We start from the raw sequence: 26,696 nt of genomic DNA on the forward strand, positions 1-26,696 counted from the left end.
TTCCCCATCCCCCACCCCCATGCCGTCGCAGTGTTGTTTGCCATGAAATGCCTGTTTGTTTGCCTGGGTTTTGTGTACTTCAACATGGTCCCAGATCCCAGACCCCAGACCCAGATCCCAACCCCAGAGCCCAGTTTTAGTTCCAAACCTGACTCAGATGCCACACCCTGCAGCGAGCACCCACACACTGACACGCAAACACACACACACACACACAAACCATGTGCCATGTGGAGATACTGCATTCGCATTGAGCGGCGATTTGCAGGCATCAGCGTTATTTGCCGAATTTAATCAGCGCACTGACACGAGAGCACCACAAGACTCGACTCCCGTTTCCCGCTTCCCGCTTCCCGCTTCCCGTTTCCATCCGAAGTGCGGATATATCCCATGGCGAGCTTTTTTCGCCATGATAGTGCCTCTTAAAGCGCCCAGGAATGTGCAACGGTCCGTCACGCGGAACCGGATCCGATCCGAGCCAGCCGGAACTGAAAGTGTAACTATCCCGGCGGGGCACGAACTAAACTCTCTCCGGTTTTTGGTGGCACCAATGCAAGCGGACAAATGGAATATGTAGACTTTATAACACGGATAGATACTGCTTCTACAAAGTATAGTTTTTAGTCATTTGTAAATGCATAAATAAAGAATTACCAAGGAAACGTATGCTTCTATGATTTGTGATTTAATTCGACCTGAAAATTTCAAACCCTGCAATCCACAGACAATTCTCCACAGCTAATTATTATTATAAAACCACCTTCCTTTGCTGGCCATTCCCACACACACAATATCGAGTTTAGATCCGCACGGCAAGGGAATCCAATTGCAAATCACACATCCATTGATTTATAACTCATTTATTAGCTGCCATCTGAATGCGGGGTCGGAAATGTTTGGCAGGCTTATTCATTTCAGTTAATTTGGTCAGATGCAAATGTAATTTTGTAAAGTCAATTAAATGAACCTCAGAGTGCAGGAGTCCGTCCCTTTTTCGTCGCTGCCCCCGAAGAGCCCTTGACAGCCACATAATGCAAATCATAACTGCCAATAAATAAATGTTGAATAAATTATGCATAGAACACAATGCTCCTCACTCTATGTACTCATTGTTCTTGTTGCTGTGCTGCTGCTGCTGTTGCTGCTGCTGCTGCTACTGTGGCATTTGTCACATTTTGCAGTTTGGTTCATTGCAACAAAATTGGTTTTCTCGCTTGGGTAAATTAAAATGTCACCGATTCCGAGAAAGGCGAAAATGCCAGCACCACCAACTGCACGCACCACTCAACCGCAAGTGGTGCCCCACCCAGGCTGCCTTTTCCGCCCGCAGCCCATTATTGCACACATAAACACATGTTTCCATCCACATCCTCGTCGCGCCACCCATCTCCATATGGTGGTCCATACCCCCCATTATTATGGTAAATTCGTAGGGGCTCATTCCGAATTTATGCCATTTGCCACCGCCCCCAGTTCACCGTCCTTTGACCCACCACTTCCGCATTCCGCTCCATGCCGTGCCATGGACACACACACATACACACAAAGAGTGGAGTAGCCAAAACCACCGAACATTCCTTGCCACAGAGAAATGTCGCCGGTCGCATGCGATTATTCCACCACAACTAATTACAGTGGCAAACGGAACACAGGACCTCCTCCTTGTCCTCCTCGTCCTTGCCATCCACCGGCCACTCTGCTTAAATTCGCCCACACATCCTGCTGTGCTGTGCAGCAGTGATGGTGCTCCTGCGGCCAGGACATGTTTAGGTCAGCCGCAGCACATTCGCATGGCGAAGTGCACTCACCCTGGCCATGAATAATTTATTTAATAAATACATTCACAATTAAATCAAATGCGAAATTGTGGCCCCCTCCCCCTCCCACTTGCCTTTTATTCCGCCGTTTTGTTGAACTTTCGATAGCGGTGGCTTAGAAGTGGGTGAGTGAGTCGAAAGGGGATCCAAGTTATAGATAATGAATGCCACTGTGGTTGGGACTGTGAATGGCACTTGTGCTGGAAAATACTCAAGTTATAACTCTATGAATCATCTACAAAGTGTGAATTGTTATTGGTCTCTATGGTTAAAAATCCTTTTGAAAACAGATTCCTTTCGAGAATTTATCTCTACATTGTCTTCAAGAGTTTCAAAAAGCAGCGGAAAGTGTATTGATTTTTAAAGCCTATGCTACGGTTCGGATTTTTGCTTGGCCAGTATAAAACGTTGAGCCTTAACCTTTCAACCCTAAAGTCCATATTGAAATCCGGGCAACAATCACCGGTCCCTTAGAAAACGGAATCTTTGAGCTTAATTTACTTTCCCAATTTGCTCAGGAGGCGACGGCATGAAGCCCAACGTGTGGTGCACAAATGAATTATAAATTAAGTTTGATTCCATTTCAGTCGCTCCATCCTGCGTCCTGTATCCTGCGTCCTGCGTCCTGTTCATGGCCTGCGGCTACCGTCCTGCTGGCGCAGTGCAGCAAAGGAGGCCGTCAACTGGTCCTGCGGTTTCATATGCAATTATTTGCCGTTGCTCCTCGACAGCTCCTGGATCCCGAGCATCGTCCAGGGGACACGGCCCTTTTCCCGGGGCCACACTGCCAAGCGGATGGGCGTTGGGCAGTGGGCACTCCCACTCAAGCCGTAGAAGTGGCCGGAAGCTAGAGGAGGAGGAGGGTTCAGGGTTCAGAGGAGCAGAGGAGGCAGAGGCGTCCAATGCCTGCGAGTTTAGTTAGTTGGCAGCTGGAGCGGTGCAGCAGCAGCAGCAGCAGCAGCAGTGGCAGCAGCTCATGCATTAATTATTGCTGGTCTGTTGCGGTCGGATTTTCCAAGTGGAGGTGCAGCCACAAAAGCCTAGCCTGGACACCATGGATACACAGGCAAAGGAGCTCAGTTTCAGGATGCGGACGTGGAGCTGGTAATTTCTATATCCCCATTCCCATTCCCACATCGGAGAGCGTTGTGAATGGCTGCGGTCACGCCTCCATTAAACCGACGAAAACTACCTATCTCTAGGCGGGCTTGTAATATGATTTGGACCCAAAATTCGATATCGATGGTGAACTACCGTTCAGGCTGTGTACTGTGCACTGTTTCCTGAACCAACAATATTATTAAGCAAACAAAGCAACTATAAATATGCATAATAATTCCATGCATCATCGGGCAGTTGCAGTTCCTGTTTGAACACAGCACAGCGCCAACAGCACACACATCCAAATATCCTCTATATGTCCTGCTGACGCTTTCGTGAATCCTGAATCCTGAAGAATCGAATTTCATTTAGCAAATGGGCAGTCGGGTCATACATAATTATAGACTACAACTCACTGGCTTGCAACTGGAGAGCTCTACTGTTTCAAATCCAATTATATTTCTTGCTCTGTGGCTCTGATTCTAAAGTCCTCGCTAATTATCGAGTCAAACTAAATAACGTCCTCTTTAATGCGGTGGAACTAAACGAAGCAGGATTTGTGTCCCTACTCCCAATTTGCCCCTTTTCTAGCTGTGTACCCAACACAGAGCTCATTTTAATTAATTGGAAAAGCAAAAGCATTTCAGCAATTTTGTCTACAAGACGGCAAATATCGCCTCACAGCATTCCGGCACGCACAGCCAGTTCTTTTGGTCGCCGGAGGACACAGGACTCTGGGTGGCTGAGTGCCAGGATGCTAGGATGCCAGCGTGCCAGGACATGGAGGTATAAACGGCCGGGGCGAAGGCACCGGAACCGGATGCGGATACGGCGCAGGATGCAGGAGCCTGCACCGGGCAAGAAAAATGTTTGCAAACTTTTCGGTTCGCATTCGTACACAATTTAAATAGTTCGCAGTCACATTCCGGCCCGAAAGCACACACTCCGGCACCAGCTTCCCCATATACGGACCATAAACAAGTGCCGGGAATCACGAACACAATGGAGAATGCCAGCAGCAGGAGCCACTTCTACTTCCACATCCTCAAGCAAGAAATTGTCCTGGCCTGCGTTTGAGTCTGCCGTTGCCAGGAGCTGGAGAACAATGTCTGAAGGCATGGCCAGAATGAAGGAATTCCACACTGGAAATTCCCAGCACGCGCGCAAGAAATGCACAACTCCACAACTCCATAGCATTCCAAGTGCAGAACGCATTCAAGGCGGTCATAAATGAAATTCCATCCACACTCGGCGGGCAGCAGGCAAATTGAGGCGCTCGCAGCAGGTGCAATTGATCCCACATTTAGTTACTCCACTTCGGGCGGGATTATCGTTCGCCTGAAATCGCCAGGATTCTCCAGAAGTACACAAAATAAAAAAAAGGAAAAAAAAAGAAATAGATGCTAAAACACACCCCTTGAAAAGCATTTCCAATTAAATCTCTCTCAAATCGCTCTGCAGGAGAAGAAGTTCTGGGCGACAGACGGCTCAAGTGGCAGAAATGGCAGCCATATGCCGAGGACACTGCCAAGAAAGGGGCCAGGAAATGAATAAGGATGCATCTACATATGTCCCTGTGTGTGTGCGTGTGTGTGTGTGCGTGTCTGCAGAAAGGACATGCCTCAAAGGAGACGGAGCAAAGACACTTGACTGCGAGTGAGTGTGTGAGTGATACACACATATCCCCTTGTGCCGAGTCAACTCATTCGAGTTGAGCCCACCTCACGTCCTCCTCACCAGCGAGTCCTTTTCAGGCGAGTGTCCTACGAGTGCCTCGTCGCAGTGCCTCAAAGGCACAAGTGCCAGGCGAACTGCTTGCTACCGGTGTACACTGTACAGACCCCAATTAGTCCTTTGCCTGCCTGCGGCTCGGGCTCGGCTCGACTCGGCACGGATAATACTTACAGTAAACGACATTTGGTCAATGCGAACTAACTAATCGTAGTGCAAATTGAATTGTTTGTGTCACTCACCTGCAAGAAAGAAAAGAGGAATAAGACGTTAGTGGGTTGATTTCGCATACGAATAAACTCTATACTTAAGCAAAGATATCGGGTTGTTATTAAAAAGAATTCCTTTTATTAATAATATGCTATTTTGGTAGGTTTTGCATTATAGTAAATAAACCTCAAAACCAAGTTATGCGGCTTAATAAATCGAAGGATTTTTCACGCCTCACTGAAATTGCTTATCGGTTTAGTTGCTCATATAACATGCCAACATAGAAGTGACGGAAAAAGTAGTTCAAGTTAAGTTGTCCCTGGCAAATCTGGGTAGCGTAACTGATGGATTAGCAGCATCATCATCATAAAAGGGAATTCACTCTGATTAAGTCCCGCAACTAATTCCGCAAAGTCCAGGCAACTGTTTCACAGGATTTCCGACAACTTGAATTGGTTTCCCTTTTCACGGCCACACTCATCCCTTGCCATTTCAATCCCAAACCCAACCCATCTCATCCCATTCCATCCGATGCCATTCCAACCCAGCAGCAGTCTCTTTTGTGATGCATTGAAATGCCTAATTTTGGTCGTAAGCGATATGAAAATGGGGTTGCAAGCGCCGGAGGCCACGCAACAAAATCCAAGCCAAACCCATTCCAGTCCAAACAAGCCGGGCAAACCGGGCAATCCATTCAGACCAGCAAAGGCGACAACTGACGACGAGCACTTTGTTAATCCCGTATTTATGCGCAATTACGTATTTTTCGCATTAGTCAGCCAAGCAGTCAGCTTTTGGCCGAGTCGAGACGGATGGCGGACGGATTTAGGGATTGGGTTCCAGTCTCCGTCTTCATCTCCATCTCAGTCTCCTTCTGAGTTTGAGTTTCAGTCTGATTCTCGGCTAAGGGATGTTGTCCGTTTGCTGCCTTTGTGGGCCCATGTCCTTTATGGGCCACGCCAGGCCAACCCCCCGCATTTTGCACGCCCCGCCCTTTTGCACCCTTGCCCTCGCAGTTGATCCTTTTATTTCGCATTTTCCCTTCGCTTTTTTCCACAGCGTGTTTTGTGTTTTGCTGCCATAGAGCAACCATGTTGTGGCCGCCTTTTCTTGGCTTAGCCGTGTCCTCCGCCTTTGTTGCTCCTTGCTCCCAGCTTCTGTCTCCTGTCCCTTCGCTCTCCTCCCTTCCCTTTCCTTCCAATCTCCCTCCATCCCAGGCGCAATCCTCAATCGTTCCAGGGAAAGGCGGTGCTCGGGTCTCGCCTCCGCCAGCTGTCCCAGGACCGACCGCCCATCCTGCTGCCTGTCTGACCCCCCGTTGGCCTCTCAATCCCTCACCCTCACCCTCTTCCACGGGCTGCGGGTCTTATCCTCCTCCTTCATCCTCCGTCCTCCGTCCTCCGTGCGCCGCTCGCCGTCTTGAGTCATTTACTTTTTACTGCCGCATAATATTGTCCCGATTAGCACAAACACAACGTTTTACCACAAAATCATCATCATTAGTGACGCTAACGCAAATGCTCCGGCTCAGTCGCAGGATCTGGCCCTCGGAGCCTTGTTTTCGGCACAGTGGCTCAGGTAGAACAGTTGCCAACACCCAATAACAATTTTTAAATACGAGTCAGAAAGACAGTGACTATACGTAAGAGAATCGAATGTTTCAAGTGTGATTATAATGATACACAGAATACACAGAATTTACTTTGGTAACCGAAAACTATCCGAATTGAAAGTTTCGTTCCAAACTTTGTTAGAGCAAAAGAATTGCTACACACTTGTTTGTAATCATTCTCTTTTAATTGTCTTACATTTCAACACCTCAACACTGCAAATGTTTCATAAAATCCGATACCATAGCTTGCAATTAGCAGAGAAAAGTGTTTGTAATTACTGACAATGATTGTTTGTATTTTTGTTTACGAAACATGATTTACTGCCCACTGTGCCGAGACGCAACAAAGCAGAAGCACGGCTGGAATGGCCAAGGACGTCGCAAAAGGAGGATAAGGAGGCGTCTGGGCAGGGGACGGGGGCGGGGCAGCCGTAAAATAAGCAGCAGGCAGAATGGCTGGCAAGGCGTCTATTATGCGAAGGCATCATTTAAGGGGATTATTTTATTTGGGCTCTAAACAATAAAGTGGGTTTATTAAAGGCACGCTCCCCACGCCCGCAGAAGAGTCCTTTCCCCCACCAATCCCTATTCCCCGCCCCTCTGTCTGACTTTATGTGCGAGCTCGGATCAAGGATGAGTGGGGTTTGGGAGGCGACGCAGGACGAAGGACGTGGGACGCAGGACGAAGGATGTCTGTGCACAAAAGATGTTGCGCTATAAAAGTGCAAAAATGTGTTTTTCCCTCTTCACAGTGCCCTGCCCCGGAGCTGCTGCTCCTGCAGGATGCCACCCACCAAAAGCCCCCTCCTTGCTCCTTTCCGCTCCTCTGCTCCTTCATTATTTCCGCTGCTGTTTGTACAGTTGCGCGAAGCGGGCGACGCCTTGCAGCAAGTGCGCCTTGGCTTGGCTTTATCCCTTTCTTTCAGCTTCTCCAGCTTTTCTTTTTTTTTGTGTGAATTTGCCATAGCCCGAGGAGCCTTTTTGTGTGTGTGGCATGGATTTTAAATTAAGTTTTAATATTCATACTGAGCCGCAGTGAGTCCGCTTTAGCTCTCGCCATTTTTCAGGGCCCAGACAAACACAGCAGGACCGCAAACAGCTTCAATTATACACGAGTTTGAGCAGTCAGCAGTGTGCAGTGAGCAGTGAGCGGTATTTTACTGCTCAACACATTAGACAGGACTTAGCCGCAGGATGAGCAGGACGAAATTAAGTGCAAGCTCAGCTGAGCTCAGCGCTGGAAAATCGCATTATAAGATGCAAAGCTGATTAGCCAAAGCGGGACAATACGGAAGTCTCATTGTTTAGACTTGTGGTCAACAGAAATTAATTTCTGCCTTTCTTAGCAGAAGAGCAAATGTATATATATGTATATTACATATTCCAACTTTGAAAACAAAGCACTTACAAATCGTTTATAAATTTTGGTGTGTTATATATCATTAGAGCTTTGCATGCGGCAACACTAACCGCCATTGCTGGACTCGAAAAGTTCTCGCAAATTAGATTAGATTGCTTTTAACCAAGGGGAAGGCAAATAATAGAAGACTATTGAAAACTCCTTGGCAGCAACTTCCTTTAACGCCAGAGTAACCGAAAAGTTTCCAAGAAGATTGTGAAGTGAGGCGAGGAAAACTTTGCGACGACATATTCTTGGCAGGATGAATGTGGCCATTTCCACCCCGGGGCGTAGCAGAAAGGTTAAGCGAAACGAACTCGCACTGATGGGCGGCCGACATGGGTTAAGAGGTTACGGGTCAATGGGGGCGTGCCTGCAGGCCACAAAATGAAAAGTTTTTCCACAAAACTTTCATACAGAGACACAGAGACAGAGCGGCAGAGAAAATTGTGAGGCTGTGAGACGGAAATCTCCATAAGCAAACAAACGATTTTTGGCAAATACTTTTGCCGTATTAAAATTTGTGCAGCATGTCCTTTCTTTTTGGTCCCAAAACCGAGTGTGCGTGTGTGTGGTTAAGTGTGCTTCTTGAACACAAACACGTCCTGTGGTCGTCCTCATGGTGGTGGGCGTGTCCTTCTGCGGCTGGCTTTTTAGTGTCAAAAGCTGTCGCCCTGCCGTGTCTCCAGTGCCACACAAGCTGCCCGGGGGCACCAACTGAGAAGGGGGGGCAGGAGTTATAGAGGAGGTTGTGCCCGAAAAAGGTGCAGATGTCGTCCTAAATGCTGCCAAACGACAACAGCATGTTAATGACTCTGACCCCTTTGCCCGAGGACAAGGACGAGCATGAGCATGAGCACGAGGATGAGGATGGAGACGAGGTTGAGAGAACCGAAAACAGGAGCTGGAGGATCCTTTGGGTGCGTCTGGTCACTTCATGTCTTGTCTTGTCTGAGCTGCTTAAGTAATTGGCATACAAATTTACTCACTCAACCGGTCGGATACCCATTCCCCATTCCTCATTCCCCCATTCCCCGCATTCCCCGCACTCGAATTCCTCCTTGAAATTCCCCGAGGTGGCTCGTTAATGTCTTTCCTTCGCAGGATTGCCTTGTCATTTAGCTGCTCCACTCTGGCCGGAGTTTGTACATTAATTTCCAATCCCCCGAAAATCCATGTTGCAACACTCAAACGCACAGCTGCCAGGCTGACATTTTAATTGAATGTCTGTGCGTGTGAGCAAGAGATACTTTTATGTGCGGGTAGCGGGTTGCCCTCTACAGATACAGATACAAATTGCTCGAGTGTTTGGGTAATTCTCAAAGTGCGAAGAGTTTATTGTAATCGCTACTTAGTTGGGGGGGCGGGGAAGCCCCATCCTCTAATTCAGACATTTCCTCAACAGCAGAATAAAATAGAATAGAGTGAGTGGAGAATAGTGCCACAACATTTGTTTGTTATTTCAATTTTATAGCCTGCACCGAAACATTTCCTTCGATGGTTCGATGGTATTCGATGGGGGAAAAGATGCTTTTTCCGAAGTGAAGCACACATGTTCCGGCCACTGTTTACACAAATTATTATCATTTCAATGCGATTTTCAGTGCGTTTATTGCCGTTGCTGGGCAAATATTGATTTTGGCCCCGGACAAGACAAAACACAGAAATATAAACAGCAATAGAAACAGCAACAGAAACAGTACGAAATCAGACAGACGATAAGGGATAGCAGACCAACAATTCGTTTCGTCGACTGACATTTGACCAACAAGTCAATTGTGTATTATTTTTGGGAATTAATAATGCGTTCGACAAACGTTTGTTTGTTCGCCTCTAATTCAATTTGCCACAAAAATAGCACAAAAATAACTGCAAAATTAATTTTGTGTTTTGCCATTGGCATCTCTCATGTGGCTTATTTACACTGACGGACAAATGAATTACAAAATGTGTGTATTTGACACGGGACTATGAACATTGGGGGGGCGTAATACTCGTAATGCCTCTGCAGTTGTGCAATATCAAATGAATGCGGCTTATTTAAAGTTTAATTAACTCTGTTAAGGCTAAGACCATAATTAAATGAATATTCATGCAAATGCAGGCGAGAGCAATTCCATGAATATTTACTGGCCGAATGCTTCGAATTGCCCCCATCCACTGCCCCATTTTCCTTGCACCTCCTCCTGCTCCTCCGTCGCCGTGGAATTGGGAAACGTGTTGAGAGTTCTCGATTCTCGATTCTCGGTGTGTGGGATTTGCTGTTCGTGAAAGACAATTTACAAGGTGATAATTTCCCCACGGCAGCGCTAAAACAACACCCAAGATCGTTGGAAAAACAAACAGAGGAGCTGCAACAGCTGCCGTGGCAGCCAAAACAAATAACTTTGATCTGACATTTCCACCATCAGCCATCCGCCATCCGCTATGAACTATCAACTATCAGCTGTGCGTGTCAGCAAATTAATCAATTCCGATCGCTTCGTGTTTATGCTTGTTTTTCCGCTCCTAAGTGACGCGATCCCATTTTCCTTCTTTATTTTCATTTCCCATTTTCCACTTCCATTTCCCCCCACAGCGGTAATCCCCCGAAGAGATCTTTACTCCGGGGAACGACTTTGCTGTGCGTGTTGACATTTAATTGCCGCCCCAGAGCCGCGATGTCAAAATAAATAGATGAAAATTAAACGAACCTATTGGTTGTTGGGCAACCTCCGTCCCGGTCCATCTTTCACTATTTTTATGGAATTCTATATTGGTTGGCATGGATGGGGCATAGATGGGGCACAGATGGGGGGCTGAGATATTTTCGGAAACACGCACTACTCGAGACATCAGAGACAATTAATGCCAAAGCACTTTTAGCGCTGAAATTGAAATTTTATTGGTCTTCAAGGTGGCGGTGGATTACTTTAGACGGGTGCAAAGATTATGGGTTTTGAGACTTTCAGAGGCGCAGTTCAATTTCTGTGCTTGACAAGAGTTTAAGTTGCTAACTATGCAGAGATCTTCGGACTTTTTATGATCAGATTGAACAAATAAACGATTAAAAGCAGCCATGTCAAGTGGTAATGTGAATAAAAGTGGAAGCACGAATAAAAACATAATTTCAGAGAATTCCTTGTAAATTCTTCTTGAATAGTGTATATAGTGTTTTCTATAGTGTTCTTTTGACCCACAAATTTGTACTCCAAGTGCCATAAATTTTATGAAATTTTCAAGCTTTTGGCTTGCATGTTTTCCTCAAATTCCAATGGGCTATAAACACGCGAATAATATGTAGGTGTTGACAAACTGTTACTGCAGGGGGCTGCCTATAAAAACAGTCGTTTCTTTTTTCATAAATATATATGCACAATAGAGGTTATTAGTATAGAACCCATTGCCTTAAGCCACTGTAAAACGATCCTCAGCGAGTAACTGGATCCAAATGCCATAAAGGAGGGCTACTTTTTGGAAGGACTTTACCAAGGACTCACCACAAATCGGTATCGGAGCATGGATGCTGGGTAATCCTCTTGGTAGCCATTCCATCATTTATTATGGACTATAATCCGAGCAAGGTGCCACTGGCTGTCTCTCTCGCACACTCACTCACACGCGCTCTCTTTCTGCCGCAGAGCGTGTGTATTGGGCTGCACTGGATTGCACTTTGCGTTCGCGTAATCCCGGCTCCAGGATCTGAGTTCGGATCCTTTTGTTTTTTTTCCCCACTCGTCGTACTTCGATTTCTTTTCTTTACTGGTTCCCCAGCGATGTTTTTCCCTTCCTTTTTCTTGTTTTTTTTTTTACTACGTCGCGGGACAACAAATTGAGTTAATCCAAGGAAACGGAATAATAAAACAGGCAGCTGGGGGGAGGCGGGGCGGGGACTTTATAAACGATGCCTCGACCTGCGTGCAAAAGGTTCAGATTTTCGCGAGAAAGGCATTAATGAAAGGAGGAAGAAGAGGCGGCACAAGACGAAGGATGCAAGCGGAAGTTGTTTTCTCTACCCGCCGACGCGTTCTCCTCGCTGCTTTCTCCTTTCTCTTCCGCTCGCTGCACTCCACTTCACTTCCTTCCTGGATTTTCTTTTTCTTTTGTTGCACTGCACCGAAAATTCGCCGTCGCCTGGTTCTTCTTTTTTTTTTTTAGCTTTTTTGGTATTTCTTATTCGCTTTCTTAATTTAATATTTACTTTGCACTTTGTTTAACTTTTACTCGAGCGCTTTTCTTTTCATTTTACTTTTCCAATTTAAATTCCACGCCGAAAACTTTTGCCTTCCGAGGGTGTTGAGTTGGAGGGGGTGTTGGGGGGTTTACGGGGGGATGGTTCAAACTTTGCCGCTTTTCGTTTTATTTCGGGTTCAGCGGGGTTAACGTTTGCTGGAGCTGCTGCTGCTGCTGCCACTGCTGCACTTGATCCACCAAGAAATGCAAATGGACGAGGACGAGGGCGAGGGCTTTTAGACAGCCGAATTCTGCGGGCGCCCACACGATTCTCACGCCTCAAGTGGCGGCCATAATTACTGCAATATCGTAATCGTAATCACAACTGTAATTGTAATTCAATTCGCTCGGCCGCCTCCGCACTCAAACACTCGCAATACTGTAACGGTGAGACACCCACACACACACAAGCACTCACTTAGTAACGCACCGAAATCACATTCACATTTACAATCGCAAGCACGAGACTCGAGAACCACGCGCCTTAATTGGCAACCGCTAATCGCGCAATCCAAAAAATGTGCGAATTGGCCAGGAGAGAGAGCGTTGGCCAGCAAGCCGAGAAACCAAAAGCCGAAGACACGCCACTGGCGACGTTTGCGAAAGGACTAAACGGCGGACGGCCGCTCGACTCCGAAATGGGTAAGACGTCCGCCGCACACTCAAACACTCGAGCACTCACTCACACACCGCACTCACACTCGCACTCTCCGCCCGCTCTCTCGCCGAGAGTCCAGAACAGCGAGAGAGCGTACACTGTTATTGATGCCTTGCTGTTACTTTCGATGATAAAGTTATCTTCGTTTCAAAGATATATCGGAAACTGAGCTTAACAAAAGAAATTGTTTAACTTATGATTTTATTACAGACAAAATCTAGCATTTATAAGAACATTTTCTTGAAAGTTCTTAATACTGTTGCCACAAACCTAGACGTACACCTCCTTTTCCCCCAGTGTACGCCCGCTGCTTAGAAATGGTGAGTGAGCGGAGCACGGCGACAGTCGGCGTCGGCGTGTGAGTGAGCGAGTGGCGGAGAGAAGGTAAGAGAAAGAGCGGAAGCGGGAGCGGGAGAGGAAAGGAAAGGCAGAGAGCCGGAGAAAGTACGTAGAGTGCACACGCAGCAGTTGTTGTTGCTGTTGTTGTGTGGAGCAATTTCGATTCGTGTGCACTCTGAACTGCTGAACTGCACACTCCCGCTCATTCTGCTGCACTTTTTTGGGGTGGATATGTATGTTGATGTGTGCTTGCTGCAATTTTTGGGGGGCAACGGCGGCGGAGAGAGAGCAAGAGAGGCAGGCAGAAGAGAGAACCGGTGAAGACGCAAAATGGTGGCCACCGCAACAACAACAGCAGCAGCAACAACAACACAAATACAAAACAAAAGCAACAACAGAGGCACATCGTTGAGGTTTGTCCCTGGTTGTTTTTGTTGTTAGCTCCTTTGTTGCAGCAACACCAACAGCAAAAGCACCAACAACGACAACAACAACAAGCTACAACAAGTGAGTGCTGTAAACAAAACCTGCGGTTCGTGTGTTCAACACCTTGGCAGAACTGCAGCAGCGCAGTCGCTGGCCAACAGAAGCATCCCGATCCGGGTCCGGGTCCAGTTATTCCAAGTGGGCGCCAAGTGGGTGGGTGGGTGCTGCAGAAATATTGTTGCCTACCTTTTGGGGCGGCGACGGCGTTGAGAGCTTAAGTTGAGTTAATTATTGCAAAACACAAACAAACACGTCTCCGCATAAAAGTCGAATGTGGGTAGTAAAGTGCAAAGCCACAGAGCGGCGGGGCGTCTAATTGGTGGTGCGAAAGTGGTGGTGGCCGGAATGGTTTGAGCCACCCAAAAGATTGTGTTTTGATTGCAGAGCTTGTGTTTATCGGCTCAGTGTGTGGATTTAAAGATATTTTTCATAACGTTCTCTCTATACCACAGAACTTTATGATCATTTAGAAGCAAACATATTTTGATTTATTTAAGATTGTATAAAAAAATACAAAACTTTGAAATAATACGCAACAAAAACCAATTGATAATGTTACTCTTTTGTTTAACCCTGAACATGTATATGTCATGCTCAATTAGGCGATCCTTTTCAAAACGCCGGGTCTGAAGATCGTTTTGAGCGGGTTGCCACCCCGAAATCCTCGAACCCAAATTGATTGCAAACAAATTGAGCATAAATTGAGCCTCAGGGGGTAAAAAAGAAGGATGCGATCCGCGATCCCCTACTCAGAAAAGTATTACCTAACCTCAAGCAACAAAGAGGTGCCAAGGATTCGGGTACATAAAAAAGGACTCTTACCGACATGTGTGTGTGTGTGTGTGTGTGTTTGAGTGGCGGAACAAAGACAGCCTTCATGATATCCTCGGATGAGCATTTGGCTGGTATGCAGCTTCATTCTCATGCGCTGCTTCTGGTTCCCCTGCCCCGTTCTTCATCCTGCTGCCGATGCTTCTTCGTCCTGGCTCCTTTTTGCTGTTGTTGTTATTTCGGGCTCTGTTTGTGTGCACACACACTTGCACACGGAGCAACGATTACGATAACGACGTCGCTGTGACGGCGGCAGCGCAGCAGGCGGCCTCATCGACAGCGGAACAACTGTGTGAGCACATTGGCACATTTAACAATGCCTTCTATATATGTATGTGTGCACAGCAGCGAGCAGCAGGATATACGCCAACTTAATAGGGCGCAAAATATTTAGACAAATTTCAATATCAATTGATTCTAACACCTTTTTGTGTAATTTTACAACATTTTAAATTCCTACATCATTTCAGAGTGTAATAAAATGAAAACAAAACTAGAGCTTTTATAGTATCATTTCGCCTAAACACACCATTCACTATATTATATTACGTGGCTTATGCGGACAGAAATATTAGGCTTAACTGACTAACTGCTACTAAGTTGACCGCAGCTGTGCACTCCTATGTATGGCAGGCAGTCGAATAGGCGGTGCAGTGAGGCGACGAGGAGAGAGGCCAACTCAGCAGGCGATGCGTGTAAAAAGGATAATTTGTCAATATGTTCGTTCGTTCCGGATTTGCACGGCCTTTGCCGGCAGTTGCCAGTTGCCAGTCGCCAGTCGCCCATTGCCATCATCATTGGGCCGATGAAAATTGGATAGAATGGTCCGGGTACTCGGTATCCTGGCTTCTGGGTCCTGCCTTTGGGCCGTCGCCCCGCAACCCCTTCGCCCGTCCTCGAATTCTTTGTGCTCCTCTGCCGCTTATTCAATTGCTCGCTCAGTCAACGCAGTCCTGCCACGCCCCCCACACTTCCATACACCCACTTTTCCCATTTTCCGACGACCACATCCCGCCCTCCTCCCCCCCTTTTCAGTTGGCTGCTTGCACCATTCGGTTAGCAATGGTTAATAGGGCTTAGGAGCAGAAATTATTGCCTTGTTCAGTGTGAAGCAGGCCAAATCGGATGAGTATGACCAGGATATTGCCGGCTCTTTGCGGATGAGGGTGACGGGGTGCGGGGAGCGAGGTGCGGGGCTTTGGCAGGTTGTAGGGGTTATACTATGGTAGGGACGATAAACGTTCGATGACTGGGATGCATTGGATGCATTCGATCTCAGTGAATTAAGTGGTTACGCTAGGCAGGAGAAGCCATGAAAGGGCTTTGTGTGTTAGCAAATTAGGTAAAGGGAAGTACTCTGGAACTTTTCTTCCAAAGAAGTGTGACCATAGCTGTTTACGATAAAGTGTGACCACAATCCTTTGAGCTTGGCAAAATATTGCATTTCAATAGGAACGTTTGATTCTTGCATATCTTTTATAATAATTGATTTACCATTTACTATACGAGTAGCTTCACACCACCCATCCAACTTTGTACAAACTGTCCAAAAAATATGGGAACTTGTTCAAAACCAATTACAGTTCAAATCTCTAGTGGCAAACACATTCCAAAAAGGACGATAAGTAATGCAGGAAAACGGAAACGGAGGACAGGGAAAGGGAAGCAACAATCAGGAACGCCAAAGCAAAGCAAAGTCATCGCCAAAACCAATAACACAATAGACTGCCAGCCACACAAAACTCGACCAAAAGCACCCACCTCCCCCAATAGCATCATCACCACCACCATCCTCATCTCCCTTTTTTGTAGAAGGGGCAACCGCAGGAGCCCTTTGCACTCCCTGAACTCCACCACTCTCTTTCCAATCCCTGTGGGCAGCCTCGAGACACTTCTGCCATCGTCGAGGACAAAACGCTGGCGATGAGATTTTAAAAGCCATTTAGAAAAACACCCTCAGACACAAAACAAATCCACAAAAATACCGACACGGATACCAGAGGATGCACCAACACCATCGCAAGATCACACACACACACACACACAAGTCAAACTCATACACACAGACACACACACACACACAGAGAGAGAAATAGCAAACTCGAAAGCAGAGTAGAATAAACGCAAAGCTTACACAAAAGTGGCGTTAAAAATGATGCGGAAACACGATGTTCGTCAGGGGGGCGAGGGGAAGAGGGCACGAGGTGGCGCAAGAGGAGCATTATGGGCAACAGGGGGTTAAGAGAAGGCCGAGGACAACGTCGACAATGAGCCTTCGAGGGAAAACCGCTGCTAAAACTTCACGCTTAAATATTTTTCACACCACATAGCGACAAGTTTGTGAAGACAGGCGGGCAAACAGCGAAAGAGACGGACGATTCACTGCCGGAAAGAGAGCGAGCAAGTGCGAGTGCGAAAGAGAGAGGGTAAGAGAGGGTAAGTGAGGACTATAGGACTTCAAAATGGCACGAAACCCCACGGAAGTGCGAGGAATTCGCGGACTGGAAAAGCTTCGAGGCAAATGCCAGAGCTAAGGGAGGGGGCGAGGGGAGGGACGACGAGAAAGGACGACGATGTTAAGTAGACGGTAAATGTCTAAATACCCTTTTTTGTGCCAGTGCCAAATGCCTGGCATTCCGACAGGCGACCGCAGATGACTTGACGAGTGAGCGGTTTTCTGTGGCAATTGGCGAATCCGTTTCTTGGACACCGAGAGCTGAATGCGAAAGTCACGTGGTTCCACGACGACATGTCTAAGTGGACACGTGAATATGATTTCAAACAGTTTAGTCGAGAAAACGCTCAAGGGAACTATAATAATCATTAAGTGGTAATGTCGAACATGAAATGATTTATGATCGTATTTTAGGTGTTCTGTTCGTCTTCAAGTACAAAGTGCATACCCAAATTGACCACTGATACCAAAGTAATGCAATTGCAGCTAACGAACTGAACTGAACGGAAAAGTTCGAAATTCAGTGAATGCAGAAATAATTGCCATGTCCCACTCAATTACAGTTTACTAATTCTATATAGTGGTAGTAGTATTCCCCAGAAATCAATATGCTCACTTCTTCGGTTCGTAGGGCAAACGAGAACCGCAGATGCAGAGGATGGGGATGAGGATGAGGAAGGAAAGCGAGAACCCAAATCTAAACCGAAACACAATTGTTAGAAATTAAAAGGAAAACTTTAATCATACCCGCGGGCAGTCGCAGCAGCCAAGCGGGAAACGGAAAATGGGAAATGGGAAATGGGAAATGGGGCACGGGGGAGGTCCGTTTGCAACTGTCTGAGAATACAACGAAACTTTTCCAAGTTTCCGGTCGTGTGTACAATTTTCCGTGCTCATTTCCGCAACCATTTCCTTCGGCACACACACACACATACAGCCATTTACAGAAGCACAATAGCTGTCCAAAAGGAAGCAGCAGAAGCAGAAGCAAAAGCAGAAGCAGTCGCCAGTGCCAGTGCCAGTGCCTGTGGAGGGAAATTCGCCAAGTCGCTTGGCCTCGCACAATTGTTGTTCTAAGGACGAAAAGGACTTGCAGACAAACTTCCACTTGAGGTCAGCGGGTGGGCGGGCGCTGAAAAGTGGCTGGATGCACAGCATACACATGTAGCGATTACTTCTCTCACTTGCCCCAAAAGGAAAAGGATTTCAGTCAGAAAGTTAAGCTAGTCAGTGCACCACCCTCCCTACATTACAGTACAGCATCGATAGTCGTAACATTTTTAGGCAGATCTTTTATGAAACCTACCACCAGCAGTCATCACTCCCGCGGGAAAACTACTCTCAAGGAAACTAAAGTTGGATGTATATATTTAATGACTTCTTATAAAATACACTAAATCAAATTCAAAGTTTATGCAACGAGTCCCCACTGTGCTTGCATCGGCTTCCGCACTATTCGGATAACTTTTTGCCGACTTCCTCTGCCGCTGACAGACGTCACGGGGGCGTGAGGGCAGGATCTGGGGGGTGGGGGGATGTCTGGGGGTCTGGAGGCTGGCACGAGATGAGATGGAGAACTGAATTTTTGCATGCTAGCAGGATGCTACGGTCCTGTCCTGTGTGCACAGTCAGTCAATCAATACGTCAGTTGGGCTCATCAAAAATTCCAATCACAAATTGGCAGAGAGTCGAGAGTCGGCCCCAGCCCCCAGTTTTCCCAGAGCTCCAGCTCCAGCTCCGGATCCGAGTACCCCCTTCCGATTTGGCTCCCCACTTTCCTCGCTTGATTCGCCACACTTCCTGCGAAATTGCGAGTCCGTGAGGCTGCGAGGTGGGCGCAAGTCAAGCGCAGGCCCAAGAGCAGGACCTCCACTCACTTGACTGACCCCGGACTGACTGGACACCACACCATCACACCAGGGGATCGAGGGGCCGCGATAGGTTGTCTGGGGGGCGTAGGCAATAATGGCATTTAAATGCAGGGTCACGTATCAATTTACTTGGTTATTAGTTACGAGCCCTCGCTTCGGACTTGGCCACTGGTCAAAAGCACTCCCTTTCTCTCTGACCTCACCTACCTGTCTCTATCTGGCATCCTAGAGTGCGTGTGTATGCGCCTCTGTGGTTCTGTGTGCTCCCCTTTTTTGCCCCACTTGCCTCACTTGCCCTTTTGAACCGACGTACAAATCCGGGCTGAGCGCTCAGTTTGTTGCTCTTTTCGCCCGCTCATAACGGATATGGCTTTGTGCTAAACTGACAGCACAGCTCCGCACCTGACCCACAGTCACCGCACTAGGAGCCGCCACCCACTAAACCACCTAGAAAACCAGCCAACGAACCGCCCAACCACCACCCACCACCCACAGCACTGCACCATGCCATTTCCCAACTGGAGAGCAGCCACAGTCAAAAGTTTTTCACTTTTCAAGTTCTCGCTCTCGGTTCTCAGCGGTTGGGTCTCCTGCTCTCGGTGGATGCACCACCCCCAAAAACCCCATAACCACCCACGAGCACCACCCATGCACCAACCGAGCGCCACCAGACCCCCTTTTTGGTTGCAGTTCCGGGGCTCAAGGAGCAACTGGCAGGCCATCTTCCAGCCGAACCAAACACACACGAATCGTGTGGCCAGGATACGAAGCCATTGTATCCTTATGCTGAGAGAAGCAGAGTGAGGCAGGACGAGTGTGGAACAGAGATAGCTGCGAAGCGAGTGCTCTAGCTATGTGGATAGGTGCCGTGCCACAGCAGCAACATGCAATGTGCAACAGCAGCAGCAAGAGCAAACAGCAACAGCAGCAACGGCAGCTATGCCAGCGAAGCATTCGGCGATACACAGATAGTTGCACTGAGAGAAAGTAATCGGCATAACGTTAAATAGGAAACAAGGAGCGATTTTAGAACGCCCTAGTGGTTATAGCAGTACCCCACTACTCGATTTATAAAAGCTATATTTTGATTCTGTTTCTAACTAGCTGGCTTAACCAAATTACCTTAAACAAACTTTAATATATGTATATATATATAATTAAAGCAGGAATAAATTTCTTTCAGTGTGCTCAGAGCAGGCGAAAAAAATCAACATTTCCTGAATTCGGCTTTCCATCGATACCTTGACACAGGCGTCAGAGCTTTGGGAACTGGTGCACTCACACGGACACTAACGCACACACACACTCAAACACACGCTCACACACGCACACACACATGCTGGAGGAGGACTCGGTTGTGGCTGTAAAAAATATTTGCAGGAGAGGAGCAGCAGCAGCAGCAGGAGCCATTTAGGGTGAGCAAGTGTATGGCGGCTGCCACAACAAATCCCTAAACAAGCAACAACAACCGGCGCACAACACAACTTCCGACGTCGACACCCAGCGTCAATATTCCTAGACTCGTCCTCGTCCTCGACATCGTCCTCGGATTCTCCTCGTTTTCGTCCTTGCGAGTGGGTTTTGCGCCGCCCCCACGAATCCTGCTGCTTCTGCCGCTGCATTCTGCATGTAGAGCGGAATTTCCGGTCTAACCTCACAGCGCCCAAGCGGAAATACAAGCGGATTAGCTTTTAGATTTATATACTAACAAACACCGATTAGACAGGTGGCCAGGGTGGCCATGGTGGCGTGTCCTGATCCCAGAGAGAAACGGAGAGGCCAATAGAGAGGGAATCCCGGAGAGAAATCGAGAGAAGTGTAGTGCTCTGCACTACGTGGAACTACGAGAGATTTGGCTTGGTAATAACAGCGAGAAAGGGAGAAAAATTGAGAGTCCTAGAGAGTGTGAGGTGAGTGTGAGTGAGAGAAATGGGGTTTCCAATCGGGAGAAATGGGGGTAAACACACTCTCTACATTTCACCAGTCGGTTGGTTGGTAACCTTGTTTTTGTTGCTCCCATAGCTTTTGGCATTGCATTTTAGTGTTTCCTGCTCGAAGTTCAAATGTGAGAATATTTTCAAATTTTCCTTTTCCTTTCCCTCCCTGTCCATTTTCCTCTCGCTCTGTGCTGCTTTGGTGTTAATTTTTCAGATGCCAGCCAACTTTTGGGTTATTTTCTAACTAATGGAGCGTGGTGAAAGTATTTTTCGGGGCATTTTTTGTGCTGCTCATCAAAGTCGAAAAGTGTACTGCTTGGAAAATTCCAGGTTAGAAAACAATTTGAAAATGCTATTAAATGCATATTTTTGGATGCAGTTTGCAATAGAATGTTCGAGTATTTAGCTGTTTGTCACTTTTAGTAAACAAAACACAAGTCACTTTGATTCTATATCAATCTTAAGTCTCAAATAATTTCAAAACGCTTAAGAAGCGCGTTGTAAAAACTTCATCCATCAGCCGTGGAGCAATTCATGTTTCGTTATGATTAAACATTCAGTGCTCTTGAGGAACAACTTTCAGCTGCCAAGCTGCACAAATCACAACTCCCAGACTATTAGTCCGTGGATGTTTGAAGATATAGATATAAAGCATTTTTTGTGCGCTACTTGGATGTTTTGGGCGCTCGAAGAAATGGTTTGCCACCTTCGAAATTGCAATGAAAGTCGTCGTCAAATTGTCATAAAAATGCGATAACTTTGCTTTGTGTTGTTCTGGGGTGTGGTTATTATTGTTGCTGTCGTTGGTTTTGTTGCTTTTGTTTTATTGTTTTTTTTTGTTCGTTTTTTTTTTGCTGGCGGAATTCGCGTTGTTTCTGTGGCTGGGGTGTTGTCGTTTTGCCAACTACGAGAGCATGATAAATTTTTACGATGTTGCCATAACAATAAACCGAGCTTCGGCTGGCTCCGGCATTTCAGCGGCATGTGAAAAGCGCGCGCGGAAAATGCAGAACGTGAAAAACTAATAAAATCTGCTGCTGCTGCTGCTGCTACTGCTGCTGCTGCTGTTGGCAAGCTGCGAAACTTTTATGGCCAAACTACGCGCTCCATCAAAACGCAGCGCACAAAAAGGGGTAAGAACGGGTGAAAGGGGTTGAGTGTTCGGTGCAAATGTGAAAAGTGCACAAATAGCTCAGGTGCAGGGTCGGATAAGCGAGAAAGTCGTCAAAAGGGCGCTGATGCAGCGGGAGTTTTTCCAGATCCCCATACCAGGACATAACCGGCTTTTGTGTCATCCATGGCAACGCCACCATACCATTCCATCCATTCCACTTCCGACATTCTGAAAAGTTGTTAAGGCCCAAGAAAAAAGGAAAAACAACACTCCGTATGACAATGAACGATTATTTTTCATAACGGTGTGCAGCTTGATTGACAGAATCTGGAAGGCGACGAGCAGACTGCCATTTAAATATTCGCTCAAGGTTCTATTTCAAATTTAAAAATTGAAAAATCAAATTAAAAGTGTAAAATTGCAGAAAGTGGTTTCGAAAATCGTACATTTCAGGGCAATTTGGGATTGAGCTACCCAACCTTTGACCTCTGTTAATCAAACTCTTCGCTCAATTTCTCCAGTGCTGCAGATCAATCATGCAAGTCACGAACTCAGTGCCCATTTTACATGAACTTTTTTTTTTTGGTTTAAGCCCGGGGCAAATGCCTACATGCATGCATATCAGAGAACTGCATGGGTAGCCTTTTTTGCCACCTTAATCACACTCAACAAATTTGGGTATCGGGTGCCACTCACGCCGGTCACGGCGGGTACTTGCAAACACCCGCTCAAAATATTCGGGTGTCTGCAGGCACCCTGGTGTGCGCGCACCCGAATCAATGCGGCACTCTAGGTAGCGGGTACCGATCACACTCGCCACTCATAACGAAGGATAGGGAAGGCAAACATGCAGAAAAAGGCAAGTGCCCAAAAAGGGATGAGTGGCAAAAACACTCATTTATTTCTCGGAAACACCCGGGTGTCTCGCCAAACACCCGGGTGTCTGGTGGACACTCGAGTGCCTGTGGTAGCATAATTCCTGAAAAACGAAATATATTATGCCCAAAATCTGAAGATCGTCTCCTTTTTTTGCATTCTTTTTACAGAAATTTAAACAACGCAAAATATACTTTTCGTTGTATATATTATATTATTTGCTTTGTTAAAATTTTTAATATTTGCTTCTATAAATGTATAATTTTATAAAAAGAATAATAAATAAAATTGTATAATAAAAAACAAGATAGAACGCTATAGTCGGGTTCCCCGACTATCTGATACCCGTTACTCAGCTGGTAAAAGTGCGAAGGGAAATTACAACACTGACCGTTTTTGGCGGCTTGTGGGCGTTAGAGTGGGCGTGACAAAAAGATTTTTGGTATATAGAGTTATATTTACAAGACAAACAACAATGTGAAAAAATGTCACAACATTTTTCAAAAGTATGGGCGTGGCAGTTTTGTGCGGTTTGTGGGCGTTAGGGTGGGCATGGCAAAAAGTTTTTCTGCAGATCAATAGAAATTTACAATACTAACAAGAAAATGAAAAAATATCAACACATTTTTCAAAAGTGTGGGCGTGGCAGTTTTGGGCGGTTTGTGGGCGTTAAAGTGGGCGTGGCAAAACGTGAAAAAATATCAAAACATTTTTTAAATGGCGGTTTGTGGGCGTTAGAGTAGGCGTGGCAACATGAATCGACAAACTTGCGCTGCGTATATGTCTCTGGAGTCTGTATGCTTATTCTCAACTTTCTAGCTTTTATAGTTCCTGAGATCTCGACGTTCATACGGACGGACAGACAGACGGACAGACGGACAGACAGACGGACGGACAGACGGACATGGCCAGATCGACTCGGCTATTGATCCTGATCAAGAATATATATACTTTATATGGTCGGAAACGCTTGCTTCTGCCTGTTACATACTTTTCAACGAATCTAGTATACCCTTTTACTCTACGAGTAACGGGTATAAAAACAAACGAAAAAACAATAGAAATATAATAGTGTTAATTAAGTTATAAAATATATAATATATTTTTTAATAATATATAAGTTGGTTTTTTGTTAAGACATGTGCACGACCTTTTTCTTGGGTGTTCCCTTTCACCCTTCATTTCTGAGACCGTCTCGCTTCCACCCATACAAATTTTATGCATACAGAAAAGTACCTGCGGCCGATCGTTGCTTGCGCGTCAATCACCCTAAACTTTGTTGCACAGCAGACACCCGGTTGTTTTTGTGCAAGTAGCAAAAGACAACCGGGTGGCAAAACACCCGGGTGTTTGTCTTTGCTGAAAATAGAGTGTCTACAAACACCCGGGTGCTGAAATACCCGGTGTTTACCGGGTGCACTTAGGGTGCCGGTGGCTTGCTGCAGTTCTCTGATGCATATACATATAAGGGTATGTACATGAGGATACAACCAAGTGGATGTCACCAAACCATGAAAATAGGCCTTTATTTTGGGTGGTGGGAGGAGGGAAGGCGGTAAGCCCCTTGTTTGGCTTTGGGATATTTTTGGATTTTGGTTTTGCAAATGGATTTATAACCCCTTGTGTGATTTTATAGGCCCTTAAGCCATTGTTCGAATAACCCGGCGTGCCAAGCCACCAATTCCTACTGGCACACCACCCCCCTGTCAATCTGTCCACCCCCCCACCGCCCACATATCCACATTGTTGACTGACTTGCAATCCTGGATTCATGGGAGGCGTATGCGTATCCTTCTAATGATATTTGAGGAACGGATGTGTATGTAAAACCAATAATAAGACGACCGCACCGGGGCGAGGGAACTAGGTGGTTGCAGAAGGCTAGAAGGATGATTGGGTGAATGGACGGTTGGATAACAGGATGGCCGGATGGCAGGATGGCAGGATAGCACGATGGCAGGATGGCAGCATGGGTCATATTCCTGGATGGGCTGATGGTGGCTAGTAGTCCATGGGTGGGCTCGTTCTGGCCGAATTGGTTAACAAGTGGTGCGTGTATCAATTCAATTGAATTTGCAAATGTTGTTGTTGCCCACTGATGCATGAAGGGCCCATGAATGCCCGGGAGCAGGATCCGCATCATTATCATCATCATCAGCTAACTGAAGTATTTTATGATGTATCCCAATGCCCAATGCTCAATGCCACTTGATGTTTGTCTTTCGATACCGAAGCAAAGGCAACGGATTCCAGGGAAGCGGATTTACGCAGTTCGAGATTCAAGTTTTGGGGGTTGAAATACTTGGCCAGCGAAGGCAGGAAAAGAATACCCAAAGGAGCACAGACGTATTTGTATCTTCAGACGCTCAAAAGAGTCTTTTGGTTTCCGTACACTCGACCATAAATTCAGCTAAAACTAGCACTTCCATATAAAAACTTTAGTTGTTTTTTACGAAAGCAAGCTAGAAGATATTAAGAAATTACTTTATTTTTGAGCAATCAATTATACAAATTAAATATTGAGCAATAAGCATGCATATATGCTGGTGGTGCTTTAATTTCTATCCATTTCATAATCATATTTAAAAACAAATTATGTTTTCCGTGCATTCAACCCCACTGCGAAACAATTTTAACACTTTTCCGCTTAAGCAGATGAGCGTTAATTAAAAAATCGTGAGGCGGCGCGGCGCGGCGCAGCACAAAAGAAAAGTAAAGGAAGCGGTCATAAATACCGTGCAGAAAACAGGAGAAAACAGCAACAACAATCGGAAACAACGTGAGCGGGCAAAGCAATGGCAACAATTCAATTAAAATGCCAAAGGGGCCTCAATGGCATGCAAAGTGCTCAGGGGAGCGAAATTAACCCCTATAAACTCGTAATATGCTCAAAATGATGCACTTAAAAACACATTAATCACATCGACAATTATGCCGGACGCATGCAGGCATTTGTGTGCGTGAGCGCACCAGCGGCAAAGTGGATACAACTGGCAGAGCGGGGGGGAGTGAAGAAAAGGAGCCGACACGTGCTCAAAAATAAGCGGGGATTCCCCCATAGAGCGGCAATGTTAAGTACGGACAATTAACAAGAAAAGCAACCACCATACAAATAACTTATTCCCAGCGTAGCGAATTAAAAACACGAGGGGCGCACAAAAGTTGCCTTTAATTAATTGAAAATGCATTTGAATAACTGCAAGTGCTCGTTGAACAAAAGCATGGAACATCAGAATTTATAAGATATTTCTCTTAAGAAACTTCATTGCCTTTCTCTCGGTGTACACAAAACGAGACCCCACTGCACAAAGAATTGAAAGCATAAAAGCTTTCGTGTCGTCATTAAAAACTGTTTTTGCTAATTAAGTGCTCAATTGAGCATTCAATTTCACACACACACACACAGCGGGAAGGGGAAGGGGGGAGCACGAGCAAACAACTGCGAAACAGGGTAAATACCCATCCAAGCAGAACAAAAGCCCAGAAACAGAAACCAAAGCAGAACCAGCACCAGAAGCAGAAATATCAACAGCAAACAAGGTCCACAGCTTTAGACGCCTCTGCCCCCCCCCCTTCGGCCACCATACCCCATTCCCTTCCTCATCCCCTTCTTCATTCTTTACCTACGGCCAAGGCAAACGAAATGAAATGAACGAAAGTATAACAAAGTTGGTTTATTTGCTCAGTTAATGCAAAATGATTCCCCCGGGGGGCGGTGAGGAGGAATCAGGAGTGCAACCGCACAGTGGAGACTGCCTACAAGGGTATAGAGTGTTACCAGAGCCCTAAAGCAAATAGCCCTATGCTTTATGGTTTCAAAATAGAGCTGCATAATAAAACTTCAACCTAGAACAATGTAATTAAATTTCACTTTGTAAAAGTTCTAAAAGTATATGTATGATTTTTAAAATTACCAACGATCCGCAAAAACGAATATTTATTGCGGTGTAGCAGAACAACCTAAAATGTGCGGCACAAAGGGGGCGGGTAATAAAAATGAGTAAAGGAAAACACAAACAAAACCCGAGTCGACATAAGGGTAAACAC

General features: G+C 46.2%; 1 protein-coding gene across 4 annotated transcripts in view; it reads right to left on the bottom strand.

The window, feature by feature from the left end:
- Positions 1-26,696, bottom strand: part of LOC122614163 — a 66,336-nt gene that overhangs the window by 5,507 nt on the left and 34,133 nt on the right. Inside the window, exon 13 of one of the 4 annotated variants that reach the window (XM_043788660.1) lies at positions 18,748-18,797. The exons of the other annotated variants lie outside the window; for them this stretch is intronic. Coding sequence (XP_043644595.1) covers positions 18,763-18,797 — 35 coding nt within the window. The 3' untranslated portion in view covers positions 18,748-18,762. Of the gene's footprint in view, positions 1-18,747; positions 18,798-26,696 lie in introns of those variants that run through there. 4 annotated transcript variants of the gene reach the window in all.

The sequence above is a fragment of the Drosophila teissieri genome, chromosome 2R (genome assembly GCF_016746235.2).
Source record: "Drosophila teissieri strain GT53w chromosome 2R, Prin_Dtei_1.1, whole genome shotgun sequence".
NCBI classification, from domain to species: domain Eukaryota; kingdom Metazoa; phylum Arthropoda; class Insecta; order Diptera; family Drosophilidae; genus Drosophila; species Drosophila teissieri.